At 40.6% G+C, this 21,329-nt stretch overlaps 1 protein-coding gene across 1 annotated transcript; it reads left to right on the top strand.

Annotated features, from left to right (window-relative positions):
• The first annotated feature begins 602 nt into the window (after positions 1-602).
• Positions 603-20,290, top strand: LOC115036516 (neural Wiskott-Aldrich syndrome protein-like). The gene is made up of 11 exons (XM_029494705.1): positions 603-1,041; positions 6,376-6,510; positions 6,785-6,871; positions 7,987-8,083; positions 9,542-9,565; positions 12,976-13,159; positions 13,716-13,758; positions 15,239-15,392; positions 16,522-17,057; positions 17,140-17,248; positions 17,884-20,290. The coding sequence occupies exons 1-11, from the start codon at positions 937-939 to the stop codon at positions 17,943-17,945; spliced, it is 1,536 nt and encodes a 511-aa protein (XP_029350565.1). The 5' UTR covers positions 603-936; the 3' UTR covers positions 17,946-20,290.
• The last annotated feature ends 1,039 nt before the right edge of the window (positions 20,291-21,329 follow it).

Below are 21,329 nucleotides of genomic sequence, written 5' to 3'. Positions count from 1 at the left end.
ATTTAACTTGTTTATTTTTAGGTTATTTCCAGTTTCTTACAATGAAACAAAAGCACATAGAAGCTAGTACTTTCCCATCCAATGGTATGTTTATTATCTAGGACATCACTGTGCCTGACCCATGCCCTGACTTATCCGATTTCAAGATTTATTACAAGCATCAAATCATTTATGATTATTTCTGGGTTTTTGTTTTTTTTTTTGTTTGTTTTTTTTTTTTTTTGCACTAAATGCTATTTTAAGTGTAGTGTTGATCTCGTATAAATTCCCAATCCCTCTAATAAGGAGCTTTATCCCAGGATCTTCAGAACTTGCACCTTATTCCTTATCTCCTCCCATTCTGCACTCGCACACATTCCTATCATAAAAGCCACGGGCGGACAGGACCAAACCATCTCCATGGGGGGAGTGTGTCGGGAATTCAGTTTTTTTTTAAGATGGATTTGTTCATTTGGCTCCTTAAAATGCCCGTTTGAATATTAAACTCACCCATGTGGAAAACTCTCATCGTTTGTCCTGTCGAGATTTTGTGGGACGATTATGTGGGACACGTTAAGGGAAGAGGACGGCCCCACATTCCCAGATAGTGGACCCGTCCGGACTCTGCCATGTTGGATGGAACTGGCTCCGGGTTCTCCAACGGCTGGACTTCCCAGAAAAGTTTTAGCTGAATTGCGTCCTCGCTCGGCAGCTGCGGGTCTGACCTTATTTTACAGAGGAGCGGGACATTGCGGGACATTCCCCCGAACACCCGTCATTTCTTTGCACACTTGTTTTGCAGAGCAACCGGATAAACCCGAACCGGTGCGAGGAGGGGGGTGGGGGGTGGGGGTCGGAGGCAGGCCACGGATGACCGAGGGATTGTTTATATATCTTTTTTGGATCTGATATAACGAGTTAGAGTCGGTGCATACTTTCTGAAACTGATCACCAATAATGAGTGGACATCCGCCACAACGGCGGCAAATAAATGTCGGGTCGATACTACTGACAGCTCAAGAGAATGACTACCTTTTCAACCACCTTGGCAGGAAATGCATTGTAAGTTTTTTTTTTTTTCCCACCGTTAAATTGTTGTGTGATAGATGGCTAAAAGGGAAAAAGGCTAATAATGCTAACTTGCACCGTGTTTCCTGTCCTGTGCCGGAGATGAAGCCATCTCTGAGGTGTAACTGGGTGTTTGTGGGCCTACTGTTTCATGTTGTGTTGATTGTGTGTGTTTTTTTTTCCTTTTTCCCCCCCTAACGTGAATGTTTTCCCCTCGTAAACACCGAGAACTGGAGAGATCGGTCTGCTCTGACAGCCGAAGAGACGAGGAAGGGCTGGGAGCTAGTGGCTGACTTTAGCGGGGTTTGGGACGGTGTTTTCAGGGCAAACACCAAGTTTCACTCCGGTCATCGGGCCTCCGCCTTTAGTTTAAAGCTCCGACACACCTGAGATCACCCAGGAAGTCCTGATATTGGGCCACACAGTCCGTCCGGACTGATCCCAGCTGGGGGACAGGGAACCAGTTCATGGTTGGAGTTATGGAGCTGTTAAATCCATCAGCGGATCGCAGAGCAAAACAATGATTTTTTTTTTTTTTTTTTTTTTTTTTTTTTGGTTTGCTTCTTTCATTGGCATTACATAATCAAGCTGAACCTTGCTTGTTTTCGGGAAGTGTGTCCACCGAGAGGAATGTGCCGACCTGACTTGGCTGGAGACAGCGCTGGCTTGCTAAAAGTCCTCCCAATGGAAGAGCCACCAGTGTCTTCACCTCGGGGGGGTCACTGGGACAATGTCACGGTTAAATATTGTGAGATAGTCTGATATTACGTAAGACGTTTAGCGTTCAGCTGACTCATTTTTACGTCCCCCTTGTCAGTCACTAGCTCCATGCACAGCAGACTACAGTAACATTAAGTGATGGGTTTGCAGCTGCAGCAACACTAATGGACCAAACCTCGGTGTCTTCAGTGTCCGTTTTCTGATCTGACAGGACAGGTTTCTTCCTCCCCACAGGCTGGAGCATCACACCATCAGCCATTTATACCAATTCAGAAATTGGTATGAAACGGTTTTGCTGCAACCCACCAATGGATGTGCACCATTACCAGCAATAATAGTGATAGTGCCTACCAACCATTTCACTGGAGAGTACACAATATATAGATTTAATATGATGATGCCCTGACACATGCACACCTAGCTGGGATGGGGCTTAGTGGCTCTCTCTGATGTGTTGACCCTAGTCTAGCTTCATGTGAGCTGTGCAGTAGTAATGTATGTCCTCGTCTTTCACGTTGAGGTTGTGTCCTCTCAGCAGAAAGGGCTGTTGTTAGATCAGGGCCATGTGTGTAACACAACCTTTGGACAGAACAAGCCTCCTGGTAAGAGTCCAAAAATTACAAACATCCATTCATGTTTCTTTTTATCAGCTCAATTTTGCAGTTATATTTTTGAAGTCAGATTATTTCAGGCCATGTTTGCCACAGTTATACTAGCAGCAAAGAATTTCACACTTTTCCTAGCTATTGATTAACTTTTTGTGTTTTAATGTCAAGGTGTTTTAGGTTTATACTGCAACCCATTTGAATTGGCTTTAACCGATATCAGTCAGGGCATTTAAGATAAAGGTGTAGAAATCTGCATTTGCCTGTAGTAGGCTAAACCTTTGTGCCTGTTTTCAGGTTACTTCCTCATAGCGATCATAGTTTCCTGTAATTGTGTATAGTAAAAGTGGTGAGGTGGGGGACAGAAATGGTTCTTCCTCCTTCCCTGTCAGCAGGACTCAGCTCACTGCAGTGACAGCTAAGTTTGGGCAGGTACCTGTATGTCCATGCATGTTTGCTCTGGGAAGGCCATATTTCCTGAGCAATGACAGAGTATTTCAGCGTGACTGTGTTTGTGAGGTCACATAATTAGATGCCCCCCCTTGGCAGCACACAGTTTTCTGAGGCATCACTTCATACACTTCTGTAACCTGTTTGTGAAGACCTGTGACGCCATTTTTCTGGCATGTTGTCAATTATGTCACTCGGCATGTGACAGAGACAAGGATTCAGTAGCATTCCTCACAGTCCTACGCTTTTGTGTGTCTGTACATGTATTTGCATTCAGATTGAGTTTGGGAGAGGTGGCTGTGTGTGTGAGATTGTAGAGGCAGACATTGTGTATCTCCCTGACCAATCTCCATAAAATGCCCATCAGTGAATTAGTGGCTGACTAAGTTATTGTGTTTTATTTATTGTACTTTTATACAAATTGTAAGAATCATGGAGTCACTTTTTCTTTCGTCATATGTGTTATTGTCTTTGTGAGATGCACAGCCCTTAGCTTGATGTGTGCAACAGAATTTGATCTGATTTATTTGAGCTCTAAAAGGCCTGTTGTATACTGTCTAATTCTTTGAAAGTAGCAGAGCTCTGCATTTTTGTGTGTCTTTGCTGCCAGTAACTTGAAGCGTGCACAGGGGAGTTATGGGGAGTATTTCACCCTGTTGTCTTTATGTCAGGGTCATGCTGTCATTCATTTGCACTGGAAAAAAAAAAAGAGATACATGTAAATAGACAGTGGTCTTTGCTCATTGGTTTGACTCATTGATATTCCTTGTGCTGTTTTCACCATCAGCAACACTGTCTGACTGGGCAAAAGGTGGAAGGGGTCCAATTCACACAGTGTGTGATAGTGTGTGTGTGCGCAGACTGCCTGATCAGCAATCCTGTCCTACAGGAAGTCCCGTGGTCGGCCTCCTCTGGTGATTTGTGCTAGAGAGGTGGAACATGATCCTCTTCTCCTACACTTCTCTCTTTTTTCAAAATTTTCTCTCCATCATGTCCTTTTTCAAGTCTCACTATTTCTTTTCTGTCATGTCTCTCTGTTCTGTTCCTTCAGCCCATCTTCAGCCCTACTTTGCAATTCTTTTGCTCCTTTTTTCTTAATGTATGCCACCTACTTCCTCTCTTACACTTTTTTTTTCCACCTACACTGCCTTCCTCCATTAACCAACATACTCTTCTTCTCTTTCTTCCTGCTTTTTCCCATCTTGTCAACACTTTTCACTGGCCTTTTCTCAAGGAGATGGTGTGAAGAGGAATCCCAGGATTAAACAGCTTGGCCAAAAGGTTGATTGGCAACATTCAAATTAATAGGATACAGACCATCACATCATCTGTAGTTGTGCTGTGGTGTGCATCTCAGGTATGGTTTTAAGTTTTTTTGAATACTTCATTGACCCCTCAGTGTGAGAATATTTAATAATTATCTTTTCAGAAACTCCTTCTGTATAAATAAATGCTGCCTGCACCAATAGCAAACCCTTATTTGTTGTTGTGCAGTGTCTGTCCTGGCCAGGTGATTGCATCATCACTGCAACTCTGGTCAGCACAGATATAGAAACTGAGCACGTCTGGAAGCAAGTGCATAAGACATGGAAAAATCCTTCATTTGTGTGAAAGTATTTTTGTTGGGTTTTAATGACGCCACTGGCAGAGCTTCAGTTCCTGCAGACTTCAGCCCTCTCAGGAACAATCAGCCCTTGATGGGCAGATGAAACCCCAGGGCCTCGGAGCTTGGACACTGGTACAGCCACCCTTACAGAGAAAATACATCATGAAGCAAGATTCATATTAATCTTTTGATCTTTCTGTTTTTCATCTATACCCCAACAATGAAAAGTTGCCATGATGCCAAGAGACCCATTGTTTACACAAGTATGAACAAAAATGTCTTGTGCATACAGTGTTGACAGACAAACAGCCTCTCCAAGGACATAATTTAAATGACTGTTTGTTGGAACTGGGTTACATCATTGAAATCAACAGAGTAATGTTGATATACTGTGCACAAATACACTGACAGACTGAGATATTCTGCAGTGTCATTCATGTTGTGAGCTTTTTAACTTACCATCACTATGCTGTAACATTTTCTCTGCAAATACATAGGTGGTCCTGCTATCTCATGCTGTGTAATGTGCAGATTAATGTTATTCATTCAGCATCGCCACATTTGTTATGGCCACTGTTCACCCAAGGCTCTGTAACCAGTTTAATTCAACGTGACATCTTATTTGAATAATGCTGTGGTACATTGTATCTAGTGAAGAGATGTGTCATTGTCTCAGTGGAAGCACCTGTATATGGTGGAGGTGTAGATAAAGTTTGATGATCACCATAGCTTCAACTGAAAAGAATTATCTATCAGATCAAAGAGTCACCGCTTTAAACTTTGAATTGTAATAGCCTCTTTTGCACGGTTGTTCTTTCTTCTGCAGCATTGGCTGTACCTCTAAAATACAAAGCAGTGACCTGCAAAGGTGACAGTGTTTGAAAAGACTGAGTTCTTGGAAATTGTAACTTTTTTTGAAAGGCAATTTTACGGTTACAAAGGAACTTTAGCTGCTTATTAACCACAGGGGATGTAATTTCAGTTTTGGTTCCTCGATCATAGTGCCATCACTTACAAAACAGTGCATTCAGATGCTCCAGGAACTAGAACGTTGGAGTTTATTGTCTTAAACATTGCTCAGACACACGCCTTGAAACTGTTAGTTTTGTGGACAGTTTGGTCACACTGTAAACACTGCTTGTTGCTACTATCAATATTTTGACCAGGGACAGGAATTTCTCCTAATGACCAACTGTATGGTGCTTCACTTCTGATGGTCAGACTAAAACCAAGCAAGCAGAACCATAACCATATAAGAGCTCTGTGTTGAAGTATCCAAAAAAAAATCGGAAATTGCAAAGGCCTTTCTCCTGTTGATGCTCTGGCTTTCATCTCTGTGATAATGAGTGTGGACCAGGACCCCCCTGGAGGAGGAAACCCCCGGAGCAGCATGTAAAACTGTTGGGAGTCTTATGATCATTGATGTGTGTCTATGGGTGTTACATGTGTGTTCTTAGTCATCTTGGGCTGCGTGCGTATGTGGGTCAAATACCTGCTTTCTGTCAGCTGTATCAGTGTAGCTAAAGTTATACAATGTGAGAAATCACTTTACATTTAGGTTGGAGACATATTTCATCCCCCACAGCATTGATTCAGGTTCAGGAATGAGTCTCTTATTGTAGACACATTCTGTGCTGCATGTCATGCATTTGGCATAGACTGAGGCCTTTCTGACAACTGCATGACAGAGCGATTTGATTCCCACAGAGCTATTGCCACCCAGTCTCTCAATCATCTGTCATCATTCTCAGACATCAAAAGGCCCATATCTTGACTTCTGCAAAGAATGGCTTTGTGCAATTAAATCTCTCTCTTTCTTTGGTGTGCAGATTTACATACGTGTGTGTGCACGCGCGCGCACACACACACACACACACACACAAAGTGCTTATTTATTGTCCATCAAGCAAGATAACATAATTTTCTCTGTGTTTCTCCTCCTTTCAGACATTGTGCTCGGCAGTGGTCCAGGTGTTCACAGCAGATAGGACCTCTAGCTGGAACAAGAAATGCTGCGGGGTGGCCTGTCTGGTCAAAGACAACCCCAATCGATCTTACTTCATCAGGGTCTTTGACATCAGGGTAAATGAGTACAAAACACCAAATCTGCACACTGATGATTGTATCTTTGTCGTTTATCACAACAGAAGCCAGCACCAGCACAAAACCTGCCCGGAATGAGTATCAACATGGGTGTACCACTGTTCCATACCTGTAATGAACCTGTGCTTTTCTAGCAGAGCAATAGGGTGTAAAGGATGAGTGAGGCCTACAGTATTTACTGTCTGTCCTGCTACCTAATGTGTAATCTATTTGTTCTTTATAGTACATTTATTTATTCTGTGTTTTTCCACAGGAAGGTAAGATGATGTTTGAACAGGAGCTGTACAACAACTTCAACATCTACTTCCCCAAACCCTACTTTATCACATTTGCTGGAGATGTGAGTAGTCTCCTCGATTGAAGCTTTCTCATTTTTATTTAATTAATTTGAGTGGATGCAACAGTGTGGTTGGTATTATTCTGACCTTGTGAGTCTGTGTGTGTGATCATTGTGGTTTGGCCTGCTATAGAGAGGCAACTCAGAGGTGGTTGTTTTAAGATGTTTTTGTCTGTGGACAGAATATTGTCAAGATGATAGCATCATGTGCAAGACCTAGGCACAACACCTTCGAGGTGTATAACTGAGATCAAAATTAAGGCAGTGCTCAAACAGGGATGTGGTCCATGAGTTCCATGCAACCACATGATGATAATAATTTTGTAATGACTACTGAGCACTCTCATGAGTAAATAGGATCACATTATTGATCCTGTTTCAAAATTATCTGTCTTTTGTTTTTATTTTTATTTATTTTTTTTTATTTGTATCAATTTATGGAAAAGCCTCTGTCCCAGTTTCTGCTCTTGTGTTTTTTCGTTGATTTGAGTCATTGACTTTAAAAAGCCACAGACTTTCCTGAAGACATTTACTCCTCCTTTGTGCTAGCAGTGCAAATATATTCTCCTCAATTGTGCTGTAAAGTACATTTTTAACCAGTTTCACAGGTTTGGACTTCATTTCTTTGATCATGCAAAAAGTCCCTGTGTGTTATATTATAAATATAACACGCCTGCACAGTCAAATGTGTAACAGGCCCAGTTGGTCCTGCTGCTCTCAAGAAACACTGAAGTGAAAGGGAACACTTTTCATCAAAATTTCAACCTTTTGAATATAGTGCTGAACAAAGCATACTTAATTATTTCTCCTTATTAAAAATGTAATGTTCAACATTTAGGTTTTTATCTGAAGCACTTCTTGTGACAAAACTCCTGGTTTTGTATTTGTATTTGTAACGTTTAGCTAATGGGTACAGTGGCTCAGACTTCAGCACACCAAAAGCTATGTGGGACTGTGGCGATGAGGCTGGGGCTATTCACTAGAAATAGAATTGGAAATTCAGTCATGGAAATTTAATAGTGGGGTGAGTTGTTGGCAATTAACAGGAAATAAATTGGTGCTACTAATTTATTGGTGTTTAATAAATTACTGCATTGTGTTTGTATGTGTGTTTCCAGACGTGCCAAGTGGGCCTGAACTTCGCCAATGAGGAAGAGGCCAAACGTTTCCACAGCCATGTGACAGAGCTACTCGGGAAAAGACAGAGGAAAACTGGTATCTACCTACTGCCGCTGCTAACTTACTTACAAGCCTACCTGATGACTTAACATGATTTAAAAAAAAAAATGACAGGTTTAGTACATTTTCATTTTTCATCTCTTCAGAGTAATTCAAGCCAAAACACGTCACTACAATTTATGTGACTTTAAAAGGTATAGGTTTTGGCTTTAAGCTGTCAAACTGCTCTGAGCACAAGCTCGGATACATTTCTAAACTTGTCATTTTTACAGAACCTGTTTGAAATTTCAATACATGAAGAGTATTCACTTAGAAGCACAGGACTGATGTATTGCATCTGGCATGTGACATCAACTTGGCCTGATTTTAAAGTTCAAACCTGTCTTTTGTCAAATTGTCATGTATTGAATTTTTTTTTTCACCTGGTACTCTTTACTTTTTACCCTTCTTCTCTCGATCCGCTGCAATCCCTTTGCACTTCTTAAAGCTGTCGGCAACAACGCTTTCAAACTGAAAACCTTTCCTCACCTTCAGGATGTGTGATCAAATAAGATGATGCGTCACCATAAAAAGCAAAATGCTCTCTGTTGAAAGTCATCCTGATAAAATTAACTCTAATGCACTACAAGAAAACCTTTCCCTTAGTTAACTGTGTATTTGGCATAGACATTACATTTTGACTGCTTCACGTACACTAACACATGCACACTGCGGTCAGGAAGTCTGGATCAATGTATTTCCATGTTTTTTTGACAACAGACACCATCAGAACTTAACAAAGGCCTGGAAGTGATTCATCACAACACAGCTCTTGCATATATGAGATATTATGGTGACTGGCCCAAGGGGGGCACTACAGTTTCAGGGTGAAATGAACAAATAAGTAATTTGCTGAGAGAGAGAATTCACCTGTCGTGGACACAATGCTTCCCTTAACTTTTCTCATTACTTGCTTGATTAAGACTGTCCATATTCCTTCTTCGCCCTTTGTGGCTGACTTTTCAAATGGATCATTCTCTTTCATCTCTTCCCCTTCGGCCCTTTGCTTTGGGCCACTAATGATATCTACAAGGCTTTCTCTGTTTGAACTTCGCCCAACGGGAGCTGAAGCCATCAACATTTTGTGGTCTGTGTGTGTGTGTGTGTGTTGGTTTTTTTTAATTATTTATCTTGCTGTATAAAACGGAAACCCACATTATGCTTTTCAGACTGTTCAGTGTTTTTGAACAATAAGATTTATATATGGTTACAATGTTGTCCGGTAGCTGTCTGGTATGATTGAGTGAAAATTGTCCAATTTAAACACACTAACAGACCACTTTGCTTGGCATCTTTTCCGAATAACGTTCCAATCCCGCTGAGCCCTGCACTTAAAAAACAATAAACTCTCTTCTCTTTGTGCATCTGCAGTCTCATGCACATTCACTTCTCACTAACTCAATCCACTACCCCGCACAGGATTGTAATGGTTTCATTTTGTCTGTGTGTTCACAGAGAAGAGACGCGACCCTCCAAATGGTATGTTTTCCACTGTTTTCTGAGCATAACGTCAGAAATTGGCAGAAGTGTTAAAAAATGGTCAGCTGTGTGTTTGACACCGGGAAGCATTTGTGTCATCCTGTTTGGTGTTTTTAGATGGGTGGAGTTTCAGGATCATTTAGATTTTTGTGTCATTTGGCCACAACTCAAAAAAGGCAGATTTTAAAGATAAAGTCAAAATACTCCACCTATGTACAAAGTGAAATAAAGTATTGCAAGCTTTTGATGTATAAGCACGCAGTTTATGGAACTATTGTTCCATAATGAAATGCACAAAGGAAAGAAGGAACTGCTCATAGCAGGAAAAACATTAGTAGGTCGGTAGGTAACATCTCATAGATCACACATCTAATCATTTAGCTGATACCATTTTCAGAGCAGCATAGCAGTTCTAGGCCTGTGGATGTATTGCATTGTGTCAGATCAGACACCACATATATGATGTTCCTAAGCCCTTATGTGTACTGGAGCTACAGCTGATAGCGTAGTGTGTTTTTTTTTTTTTTTTTTCCAGCGAATGAGATTGAGATCTTTTTTTTACTCTCAGAAGGATTAAGTAAAAAGGTACCGAAGCAGTGATGAACAGATATGGTAAAGAGATGGGGCATGGGTCAGGGAAGTATTGATTTCATTTTTGTATCAATACAGGATTTTTATGGTTCCTACAGTTTGGTGCAAATCCAGACAATAATCCCAATCTGCTGGATCATTTGTGCTCTCCTTAGTGACCTTCTAGTAGAATACCTGTGGTATTTATAGTTTTTCTAAGATCACCAATCAGAGAAGAGAATTAAAAGGAAACGTATTACCCAAAAGCAACATGTTCCATGCATCTGTGCCCAGTCATGCTGTCATGCATAAATGTTTATGCCGGCTTCTATCGTGGATTTGTCATGCATGGTTTTAGTTTCTGAATAAGTGCATCTGTGAATTTAATCAATTCCAAAAGAAATCATTATTGTATTTTAACACAGGGATATTTTCTCCTCATTTCATTCTTTCTCCCTTACTGCATTGTAGATGTGTCACTGTCTAGTCAACCCCAGTCTTTCATTCAGTTCTGCCCTTTCCAGCCCCCCCATCCTTTATCCCCATGTGCCCTTTGTTCTTTGTTTAATCTGTTTTAATTGCCCCCCATTCCCATTCTCTTGTCTGCCTTTTCTCACCCTTTCTGTCACCCCTGCACAATCATCATGTTTTTAAAACCCCCACGAGATTAATGTGGGGATTATGCCATGGACGGGCTTTAATGGTTACGTAAAATAAAATGCTAAATCCGGAATAATTTGCTCGGATTAGATCCATTTGTGTGTTTTGCGGGGAATGGGAGGAGATAGCAGTGGTGGTGGGGGGAGAGATGAGCAAAGCGGTCCAATCCAAGCATGATAATCTAAATGTGCACCTCGCTGAGATGGAACGCCAGAGGAATAGAAAACAATTGCAAAATATGCCAAGTTCAGATACAGCAAAGAAGCAGTGGCTGGGAAAACAAGATACATAGACGAGCACTGTTGTAGTAATGGAAGGAATGTAAGAGGAAGAGTAAACCTTGGTTGTTGGCTGGCTCTATTGCCTTCTGGTGGCACTGCTGGATGTCTGCCTTCACAGCTCAGACAGTATTCGTCTTAACTCCATCAGATGTCTGCAGAAGATATTCATTCTGTAAATACAGACTGCTGCACAACGTCTGTCACAAGTTGGCTTATTTTCTTTGATGATGTCTTGGAAACCTTTGGGATCATCTGTTTTTCTTACATTTTTGAATAGAGAAGAAACATTTTACCAAAGAAGAGTGGAATAATTTCGAAGACAAGTGCATTTTACTTTTTACCTCCTTGAAGTTGGGTTTAGAAAGAAGTAATTTTTTTTTGGAAAGCAGTCTGTCCCTTTTGGGGTTGTGAATCTTCTTCAGTATTTCTCCTTATCTTCATTGAGACAGATGATCTGAAACCAATCTAGTCTTAGAACAAGATACTATGTCCAATGATTTTAATTGAACCAAAATCTTCATAGTACTCATGGTATTGCTCTTTGTCAGCTGTCAGCCATAATGATGTTCTGCACCACCTTCCTATCTACTCCCTCTGAGGAACTTAATTGTGAGGGCAGTCGAGGAGCAACAGCAGGTGGAGGTTTGGGCCCAGGCAGTTGCCTGTCCTCCCTACACTGTCTGGTCCTCCCGCAGGATGAACTGTACCCACCTCTATCCGAACCAACTGCTCGACTTTCCATTTGCTCAGAAGAGCGCGCTCACAGCTTGTTTGGCAAAATGCTTCTTGATGTCAGTATGACCACCTGCAGGGCAAGACAGGAGGGCGGGTGTATTTTAGACAGGGTGAGAAGGAGGCGTAGTCGGTCAGCCTCACCGTCACTCAGCAAAACTCCCAGAAGTCCCTGTCATGAGAGTGTCAGAGGTATGTGCTGCACCTGAGGCACTGGTGGGATTCGTTGGACTTGTGTGACTTTTCTTTTGGTAGTGAATTTATTTTAAACAGTAATGTGAAAAGTGCGAACATGCGTGATTCTAGCTGTACAAACTGGGGATGAATATTATTGAGTGACAGAATCTGACATACCAGTAGTTTTACTGCTGGTGGATGTTTTCCAGTGCACTGACCTTAAGTCCATGATGACTGTGTGTGTATAGTGGACACATGGCTCACGTTACCATGCCCAGTACATGACACAAATACAATAAGTATTACCCCATATTACAGTTAGAACTGAATATAGATTAAGATCGTCCTTAAGAGATGTTGTGGCGCTATATTAGTTTGATAATTCATTTTGATTCTGCTAGTCATGGTGACATAAATAAAGGAAGATCCATTTACAAAACAACGGTTTGGGGGGCTGCACCGTGTTACAACAGATTATAAACCTCTATATATTTGTCAGTCTTTGTGACAATTTTTTTTGGGGAGGTGTATTAGCTGAACCAATTTGTTTACAGATTCTACTGAAATGAAAGAGATGACTGTATAATCCCTCATAGCTTGAGCCACTTTTACACCAAGTTCATGCCAAGTTCTCTTTTAACCTAACAAAGTCTGTAATAAGCATCAAATCTTGTCTTATGTAACTGAACAGATATTGCAGACCCGGAAGTTAACCTGCTTCCATTTTCATATGGGGCAGATTCATTTTCAACATTGCATTACTTGTTACTTAATTTAACATAAAGTCACATTAGTCACATTATACACATTATAATGAGTTTTCCTTTTCATATAAGCAAGATGTGTGCTTAAAGTGTTTCAAGTCCTCCTGTAGAGTTGGTGCTGAACTCCATGACTCCTTATGTGTCTGTTTCATTAAAACTGTTATCCTCTATGCTTAACATTTACCGGTGTATTTGAACTGCAATTTATGAATTTTTGTTTTTCCAGGTCCTACGTTGCCCATGGCAACAGTCGATATCAAAAACCCAGAGATCAACAGTGTCCAGCGTTACCATACCAACTCTCAGGTGAACAACATTGTGCACTCTTCCTTCCCCAAAAAGGAGAAAAAGGGTAAAGGCAAGAGGAAGCGGTTGACCAAGGCAGACATAGGGACACCGAGCAATTTCCAGTGAGTCACAAGGCCTTAACATGGTTATGTTCATTTCAGGTCATGCATTTTGAGTTATCATCTGGCAAATGATTTTAAAAAGTTGCTCAGCTGAAGATCATCTTTTTCACCATCGCCTGCATCTCTCCAAAAGACGTTAATCCATCTTTCTCCACATCTTTCTTTAAATGACCCCATCTGATCTCTAGACCGTATACTCTCATGCAGAGTCTAAAGACAGAATAGATAGAAATGAGTGCGAAATCAACATTAAAGCAGATTCATATAGGTTTCAGATTCATTTAATGCAGATATATTTGCTGTATGACATACTGGCCCAGAATCCGAATATTAATCCAGGAATATTTTAAAAAATTGTGAATGCAGGAAAGTCTTTGCTGGAGTTTCAGAAATCATCTCAGTGACGGTCTTTATAGTGTTTGTGAGAAACATGAGTGTTTTCATTGTGTAAACCAACAAATGACATCCATCTTTATAAATAAATACGGTGTGACTTGTTTTCCTCATTTTCATTTTTGCATGCCCTCACATCCTGTCTTGTTTTGTTTACCCACAGGCACATTGGACACGTAGGATGGGATCCTAACACAGGCTTTGATGTAAGCATGACCTTATGTCAATGGACGATGTGTTTGTGTGTCTGCTAATGTAGATATTCTTTTTAAAACTTGTTAACCTCCATCTGTTAGTCATTCAAACCCCCTACCTGTCAGAAAGATTTTTAGAATTTATTCCTAGCTCCTAAAATATTAAGCCAAGCTGCATGGCCAAGTTGCTGGGAGTGTTACACAAGGAGATTTTGGAAGGAAGAGAATCAACCTGCATCTGCATAATCCATGGGCCCGTTCCCAAAAAGCATCATCAGTAATTACGTTGGATGCTGAGTATGGGATCATGCAGGGCAGAGGATTTGTTCTGTCTGTAAATGAAAAGATGAAATTCAGATGATTTAGTTTCATAAGTTAATGCTTTCAAGGACTTAGATTGATTTGAATGAGTGACGTCACTCAGACAAAGCTCTGTCACCTCTCAAATCCTCAAGCTTTACGCCTGCGATTCACAAATGAGCAGGATGAAGCAAAATCTCAGCCACTAAATTTGTCCCTCTCCTTTTTATAATCTGAAAAGTGTTGTACTTTTATTTCAGATGAAAAAGAAATTAGTTTCTTTATAGTTAGAGTAAAGCACTTGAAACACCATTTTTTCTGAGACACAGATGTCTGAATCTCAGGATCTCTTCCTCTTCAGGGTGTTAAACTGTAACAAGTTCAACTCACTCACTTTGTGGCAGTGACCTGAAATCTAACCAATAAACATAGACACAATTAATTTATCTCTTTATCATCTCCACTGCCAACAAAACACTGGGGGTCAAGTATGAAGTATGTTTATCCATGCTACCAACCTGTCAGTGCTGCTCCACACCACTAGATGGCAACATGGCTGCTAATATTTTGGGTATTTTGAGCTTTTGAAGGTGATGATAAAGGTTTCTCTGTACAGCACATTGAGATATTACAAGTAAATGACCAGATGTCCCTCTCATCCAAACTGAACCAACCTCAACTCTTAACATGTCAGTGACTGTGAGCTGAAAAGCTCATAAATACCGAATAAAGCTGGTAAACTCACATTATAGGCACATGATTAAGTACCAAGAGTGTGGGACTGTGCTTATACATTATCACTTTATGAAAATGTTGCCTATTTCAAAAGTTGAATCGTGACTGGAGAAATCTCGACTCACTCATATTAAAATGGTTCAATGCCATTGACAAGAAATGAGTCCTGTCTACATTAAAACTATTGAAAGACATACATTAATTAATTCAATTCAAATCAGTGTGTCTCTCTGTGTCCCTGATGATTAATTAATGAGTTCTTACTTCACACATTATCAGCCCTGTAGACTATTCATATGCATTAAATAATGCATTGTTAGTGGCATCTGTGCCAATACATTCACAACCCAAATGGTGGCTCTTCCATTTAAAAGGTTAAGTAACCCACTGCAGCCATTTTAGCAGTTCAACAGATGCATTTACCAAGTGTCCCATTTTTCTCTGCGTCTGTCTTCAGTTGAATAACTTGGACCCAGAGCTAAAGAACCTGTTTGACATGTGTGGCATCTCTGAGGCTCAGCTGAAGGATAAGGAGACCTCTAAAGTCATCTACGACTTTATTGAGAAGAAAGGAGGTGTAGAAGCTGTCAAAAATGAGCTACGGAGACAAGGTAAGTCAGTTTGGAATACAGATTGTCCTCTGCCATTTAAATAAAAAACTGCTTTACTTATGCAGGAGTAGAAGGTAACAAATATTTACTTAAACAAAGGACAGCAAGGAACCTTGGTGCTTCACAGAAATTGTTACTATAAAGGCATCAGTGGAGTGTTTTGGGAACAGGATGTAGAAACAATTCAGTCCAGTTGTGTTGTTGAATGTTGTCTTTGCTCATTTTTGTTTGACAAACACCATGTGTTTTAATGGGCGGATTGTCAGCTGAAGGTAGTCTAACTAGTGTGGTGATTTTATCCCCAGGTCCGCCCAGGTGGAGTGGTAGGTTTCTATGCATGACCTGCTGTGACAGCAAATGACTTGCATGTACAGATGGACTGTAATATTGTATAAGAATTCAACTATAGTGTGTGAGGCTTTTGCAGTTTCTTAAGGTTTTTCAGTGTTTGCTGTTTTAATGTTTGTACTTGGATGTGCTTTTATTATCTGACTCTTTTTGACTCAGAGTGACAAAAAAATGCAAGATTTCTGTACAGTGCTGCTTTTGTGATTTTAGGAAAACTCATGAAATTATTGTCATGCAGTTATTCTCTTCTGCTATGCAACTTCAGTCTGAGCCACACCTGTAAGCTCTACTTGTACTGTAAACACTTTGCATGTGAACTGACACCTTTTTCCACCAGCAGCCAGACTCAAGTGCTTCAGGTTAAATCGAATTTTCATGACTCAGTGACAAATCTAAAGGGAGGCTTTAAAACAAACCCCTGCTTCTACCAAATTTGGATGAATGTTTCAGTTATCATCTCATGAGAAAAATATTCATGACAAGCGTATTTTGTTAAATTTCTCAAATTAACAACAGTTCCATGGGAGAAGGCTGACCCCTGTGGCTTACTTTTATAACTGCATGGCTTGGTTCGTGCAAGAGTTGGAGAACTGACAAGCATTTTGGACAGATATGCTGTGAAATCCTTTGTGACCATCCACATCTTCCAGCTGTCTCTGAAGGAGGTTAATTCTGTCTGATGTATAAATGAGTATGAAGTGAGTTGCAGGCTGTGAGCCCTCAATGGTGCAGTGATGATTGTTGTTTACATTCATATTCTTTATGTCCTCTCTCCCTGCAGCTCCTCCACCCCCTCCATCAAGAGGTGGCCCCCCTCCACCACCCCCACACCACAGCTCTGCCCCTCCTCCACCTCCTCCAGCCCGGGGGAGAGGTGCCCCACCGCCACCCCCACCTTCCAGAGCCCCTGTATCTGCACCACCACCTCCTCCTCCATCTCGCCCAGGCATGTCTGCTCCACCCCCTCCCCCTCCAAGCAGAGGCTTTCTCCCACCTCCACCTCCACCAGCCTCACTCCCTGTGGCACCTCCCCCGCCACCTCCTCCTGCCTCATCCTCAACTCCATCCAGTGCCGGAGGACCACCTCCACCGCCTCCGCCTCCCCCACCTCCTGGCCCTCCACCGGCTGCACCTCCGCTGCCCACGGAGGCTAATGGAGGGGACAGCAGTCTGTCCTCAACTGGCAAGTCAGCATTGTTGAGTCAGATCAGAGAAGGCACCCAGCTGAAGAAGGTGGAGCAGAAAGAGAGGCCAGTGTCCAGCACTGGAAGAGATGCACTTCTGGACCAAATCCGGCAAGGGGTTCAACTTAAAGCGGTCAGCATTCATTCATCACACACTAATCCCTCAATCAACAGATTTGAATCCTGAACTAAGTGTGGCACCGTCTTTGTTGCAGAGGGACGACACCACCGATTCAACGTCTTCCACCCCGGCTCCGTCAGCAGGCATAGTAGGGGCTCTGATGGAGGTGATGCAGAAAAGGAGCAGGGCTATTCATTCTTCAGGTACATTTATAAATATCACACAGAACTATGTGTGGTATGATGTTTATCTTGAAGGATCTTATTGGTTGGTACCCATCTCGATCTCCAAGAGGGTAAGGAGACATTATGAAGTTACTTCTTTCGTCTGACCCACGGCCCTTCAATTTATTATTTTTCCTACATAGATTACTTTGGCACTCGTTTGACACAGGATATAACGCACTGATTGAAAAGAGAACCATGGCAGTGTGCCTTGGTGTAGAGTTGTGCTAAAGACACCACTTTTTTAAGAAAACAGCTTGACATTTAAACTAGACTTTACGTCATTCACTGTGTGTCAGATGACAAATAAATTAGACTTTTGCCACTTCCTCATCAGACTTCAACAACCTTGTGATTCCTTTTTTCCATTTCCATTGCCAGTAATTGAAAGCAGTTTTAAAATGTGTTCAGGGAAGGTAGAAAGTGAAGGTTCACTCACTCAGCAGGCAAAACTGAAAATTTATGACAGTCTGACATTTATAACATCATTACATCATTGTGCTACACTTAGAAACACATTTGAACTATCGCCATGTGCATCTTATTTCATAGCATTTAATAGCCCCAGATGTCTCACTTGACTTCATGTAAACTTGATGTGTTCTCTTCCACAGACGAGGATGATGATGATGAAGATGATGAGGACTTTGAAGACGATGATGAATGGGATGACTAGCAATTTTTTTTTTTGTTTTGTTTTTGTTTTTTCTCCACTTCCCACCACCTGGATGATTATGACACTAAAATTTGTTTTTTTCTTTCTAAAAAGAAATTTTTAATTTCAAAATTATAAATGTAAATGTTCTATCAATTTGCTGTATATTTTTGTTGCCTTTATGCTTTTTTATTAATCTGTGCAATACCTCATTTAATCTGTAATTGTTATGTCCTCATTATCGTAGGTTGTTATTTTATCTTTGTCATGTCTATCTGTCTTCGTGTTGGCCCCCTTTCTGTCCCTTGATCAGTAGTGTGTCTCATCTGTCATTTTAACAATCTTCTGCTTTTTCTCATCTCTTTGTATCTACTTCTCCTCCTCCCACGGCCCCAACTCATCGATGTTTATCACCTCCATCTGTCACTCAGCTTCCTATCACACATGTTCCTCAGATTAACGTGCAGTTTCACATCGATTCGTCTGTTGAACCATAGTCAAGTTTTGTCTCCTCTGTTATTTAGGTGATTGAAGAAAGGGCTTGTACAACAAGTTGCCACAAATCACTCATCAATCTTGTTATCATTGTTTGTCAGGAGGGAAAAAATTGAACTATTTTCATACCCTATTGCTCTGTAGTTTATTTTTACTTATTCAAATGATCCTAGTTTAGCACTCATATTTTCTTAAAAACAAAGAAGAAAAAAAAAAACAAATGCTCTCTTGGAATATTTAGCTTCCTTTGCTGTTGACTGTAAATTTCCTCCAGAGTTGAGTCTTGTTATATTTTTGCACAGATTGAAAGAGGAGACTCCCTGCAGTACAGGATATTTTCAGGTCTGTATCATTATGGAACGTGCATATGCTTTAAGTAATGAGGCATAATCACTTTTTAACCACAAAAACACCATGCTACATACAGCAAATGCATGCTGATAGCCCACAGTGTTAGGACTGGCTATCTGTCGTGAATTTTAGTTCTCTTTTTTCCTCACACTACAGCTTAAGTTGTTTTTTTTTCCTTCAGTACCAAGCAGGGTCTTAACAAATGCCTATTTGTTGGAATCAGGTCATTCTTAATGTAAAACTTGAGGAATAAAGACTTTTTAGCTTTACATACCTGATGCTTATAATGGGTCCATATGCTAAGTTACTACAGAAACAAGGAGATGAAATTTGTGGTCTCCCTATCGTAGACACTGAGTGCTGACATTAGATTCATGGCATATTTCAACTAAGTATCAATATTGTCTTGACTAACTAGTACATACTGAGGTATAACATAGGAATTGATAATATAAAGCACTCAGACAGTGGCCAATTTCTCCCTCCAAAGACCAGAAACATTTACTTTTCCTACATACAGGGGTCCCAAAAAAAAAATCTGAGAGCACTTTCCCATTCACTTCAATGAGACAGCGATGGTAAAGTATGCAACATATCCCAATAAATTAGTTATAATGCTGTTTAAACTGTGATTTTTCTATCAAAGGAATATAATGATAATGCTAGATGATTTCATCCGACGGGAGCATTTTTGAGAGCCTAGATTTGATAGAAGGATCCTAACGAGATTGTCCATCGTATGCTAACTGCTCAGATCAGACCAAGCAAGGTTAAATGAAAAATTGCACATTTTCCTACAAAGAAATTAAATTTTTCATTTCATAGAGGGAGAAAGTTTGAATTGAGTTTGAATTCCTTTAAAGGTTGATTAGACTTGAGGCATGTTAGCCCCCTTAGCTCTACAGAAACCGTTTCACTCTTAAATCAAATGCAAAGTGCCTGTTGTGATTATGACTTTTGGATAGTCACTCAACTGGTTGTATATCTACGAATCCAAGGCTTCATTTCCCCAAAGCATGAGCACTGATTAGGTCAGCATAACAGTCGCTCAGGATTTTTAACATGACATTTATTTCCTCAGGAACATTTTGGTAAAAACACTGCCAACATACTAACAAGCATCATGCTCGTCTTGTTAATACATATTTGGCATATTGTAAAGCTAAAACAGGAACAAATTTTCCTCAATGTGACAAATGACTGAGTTTTACGTTAATTAATTCTGTAATGCCCCTAAACTCCTTCAGGGTTTTTATTTTTACTGTTTTCCACAAAGCAAATACTGATGTGCTCTTTAAATTCTGTCTTTGAGTGACAAATTGCCACTTGTTTGATTTAAGAACTGACCTCTTTTGTCAACTATTAAGATACTTTTTGGGTAAATCCAACCATGTTTTTCGCTGATGTTAGCTTCTGTAGGTAACGCGGTAATAAGATGTTCTGGATGCCAAGCCTAAACAAAGAGGCTGGACAAATAACAAACTCTGACATTGTACACTCCAATAAAAGGTTGATATTTACATAATTTGGTTTTCTGACTCCCTTAACCTGGAGATTGCTAACACATTTTTGTGTTTGAATTTTGAAGCCGTCATTACACATTCCATTAGATCCTACCTTAGTTAAAAACCCCATTACTTTATTCTCACAGACCTTGTTGCACTCCCCTTCCTGTGTGTGTGTCTGCGTGTTTGCATTTGGAGTGATGAATACAGGCCTCATCCCCTGCAACAGACAGGGAGTTGGACAGATCTGGCAACAGCTGAGCAGAGGATTATTACACCCTGTACTGCTACCATTTCACCCACTGAGCCAGGTACACATTAAAACTGTGTGAGTGAAGAAACAGAAAGCAGAAGTTACACTGAGCTGTGAGCGTAAATCTCCAGTTTGGAAAAAAAAAAAAAAAAAAAAAGGAAGAGAAGATGCTCATGCCTTTATCTTGGAATGAGTGTGGACACCCCTCGTGTATCTATTCATAGCAATATGGAGCTATAAAAGTGAATCTTTGTGTGTCAGAGACTGGAATAGCTGAAGATAGAGGACATCCAATTTGTTTTGTGTTGCAACTGTTGACCCTGTTCCTCTTCCAAAACATGGCATTGAAGCTGGAAGATAAAGGGCCAACAAGAACATAAGATTTCTTCTGACGACAAATAAAACTTCTGTGATCCAGATTTGGCCCTTAACATACTGTAACTAACCACAACAAAAACCATAACAACTCAGTCTTTACCGTTTATTTTTAGTTTATGTCCACATCAGCTGACACCACACGGACCCTGTATCAGTTCTCTGCTGCAGAGTTTATAGGAGGGATTAATGCAGGCATGGCACTTTCCACTATTGTGGCAGCACTAAACGGAGACTGCTTCCATAGAGACGCCAATCACCACATATGCATGCAGAAGGACAAAAAACTAGTAAGAATACATCAGTGTCGCCAAAGTCCTGATGCTAATAGATAAACATTAATGCATTGAATAAAGATAAGATGCAACCATGATCACGACACTAATGCTCTCATGATGTAGCTGGATTATTAGCTAGTTAAATAGA

Source organism: Echeneis naucrates, chromosome 23 (genome assembly GCF_900963305.1).
Source record: "Echeneis naucrates chromosome 23, fEcheNa1.1, whole genome shotgun sequence".
Taxonomy (NCBI): Eukaryota; Metazoa; Chordata; class Actinopteri; order Carangiformes; family Echeneidae; genus Echeneis; species Echeneis naucrates.
The sequence above is the reverse complement of the archived record's forward strand: the minus strand, read 5'-3'. Positions and strand labels throughout refer to the sequence as shown.

Excerpts from the sequence above, each read along its gene's own strand:
- LOC115036516 (XM_029494705.1), top strand. The coding sequence starts at position 937 with ATGAGTGGACATCCGCCACAACGGCGGCAAATAAATGTCGGGTCGATA. Across the intron at positions 15,393-16,521 it reads AAATGAGCTACGGAGACAAG|CTCCTCCACCCCCTCCATCA; the intron begins GTAAGTCAGTTT and ends CTCTCCCTGCAG. Across the intron at positions 17,058-17,139 it reads AAGGGGTTCAACTTAAAGCG|AGGGACGACACCACCGATTC; the intron begins GTCAGCATTCAT and ends TCTTTGTTGCAG.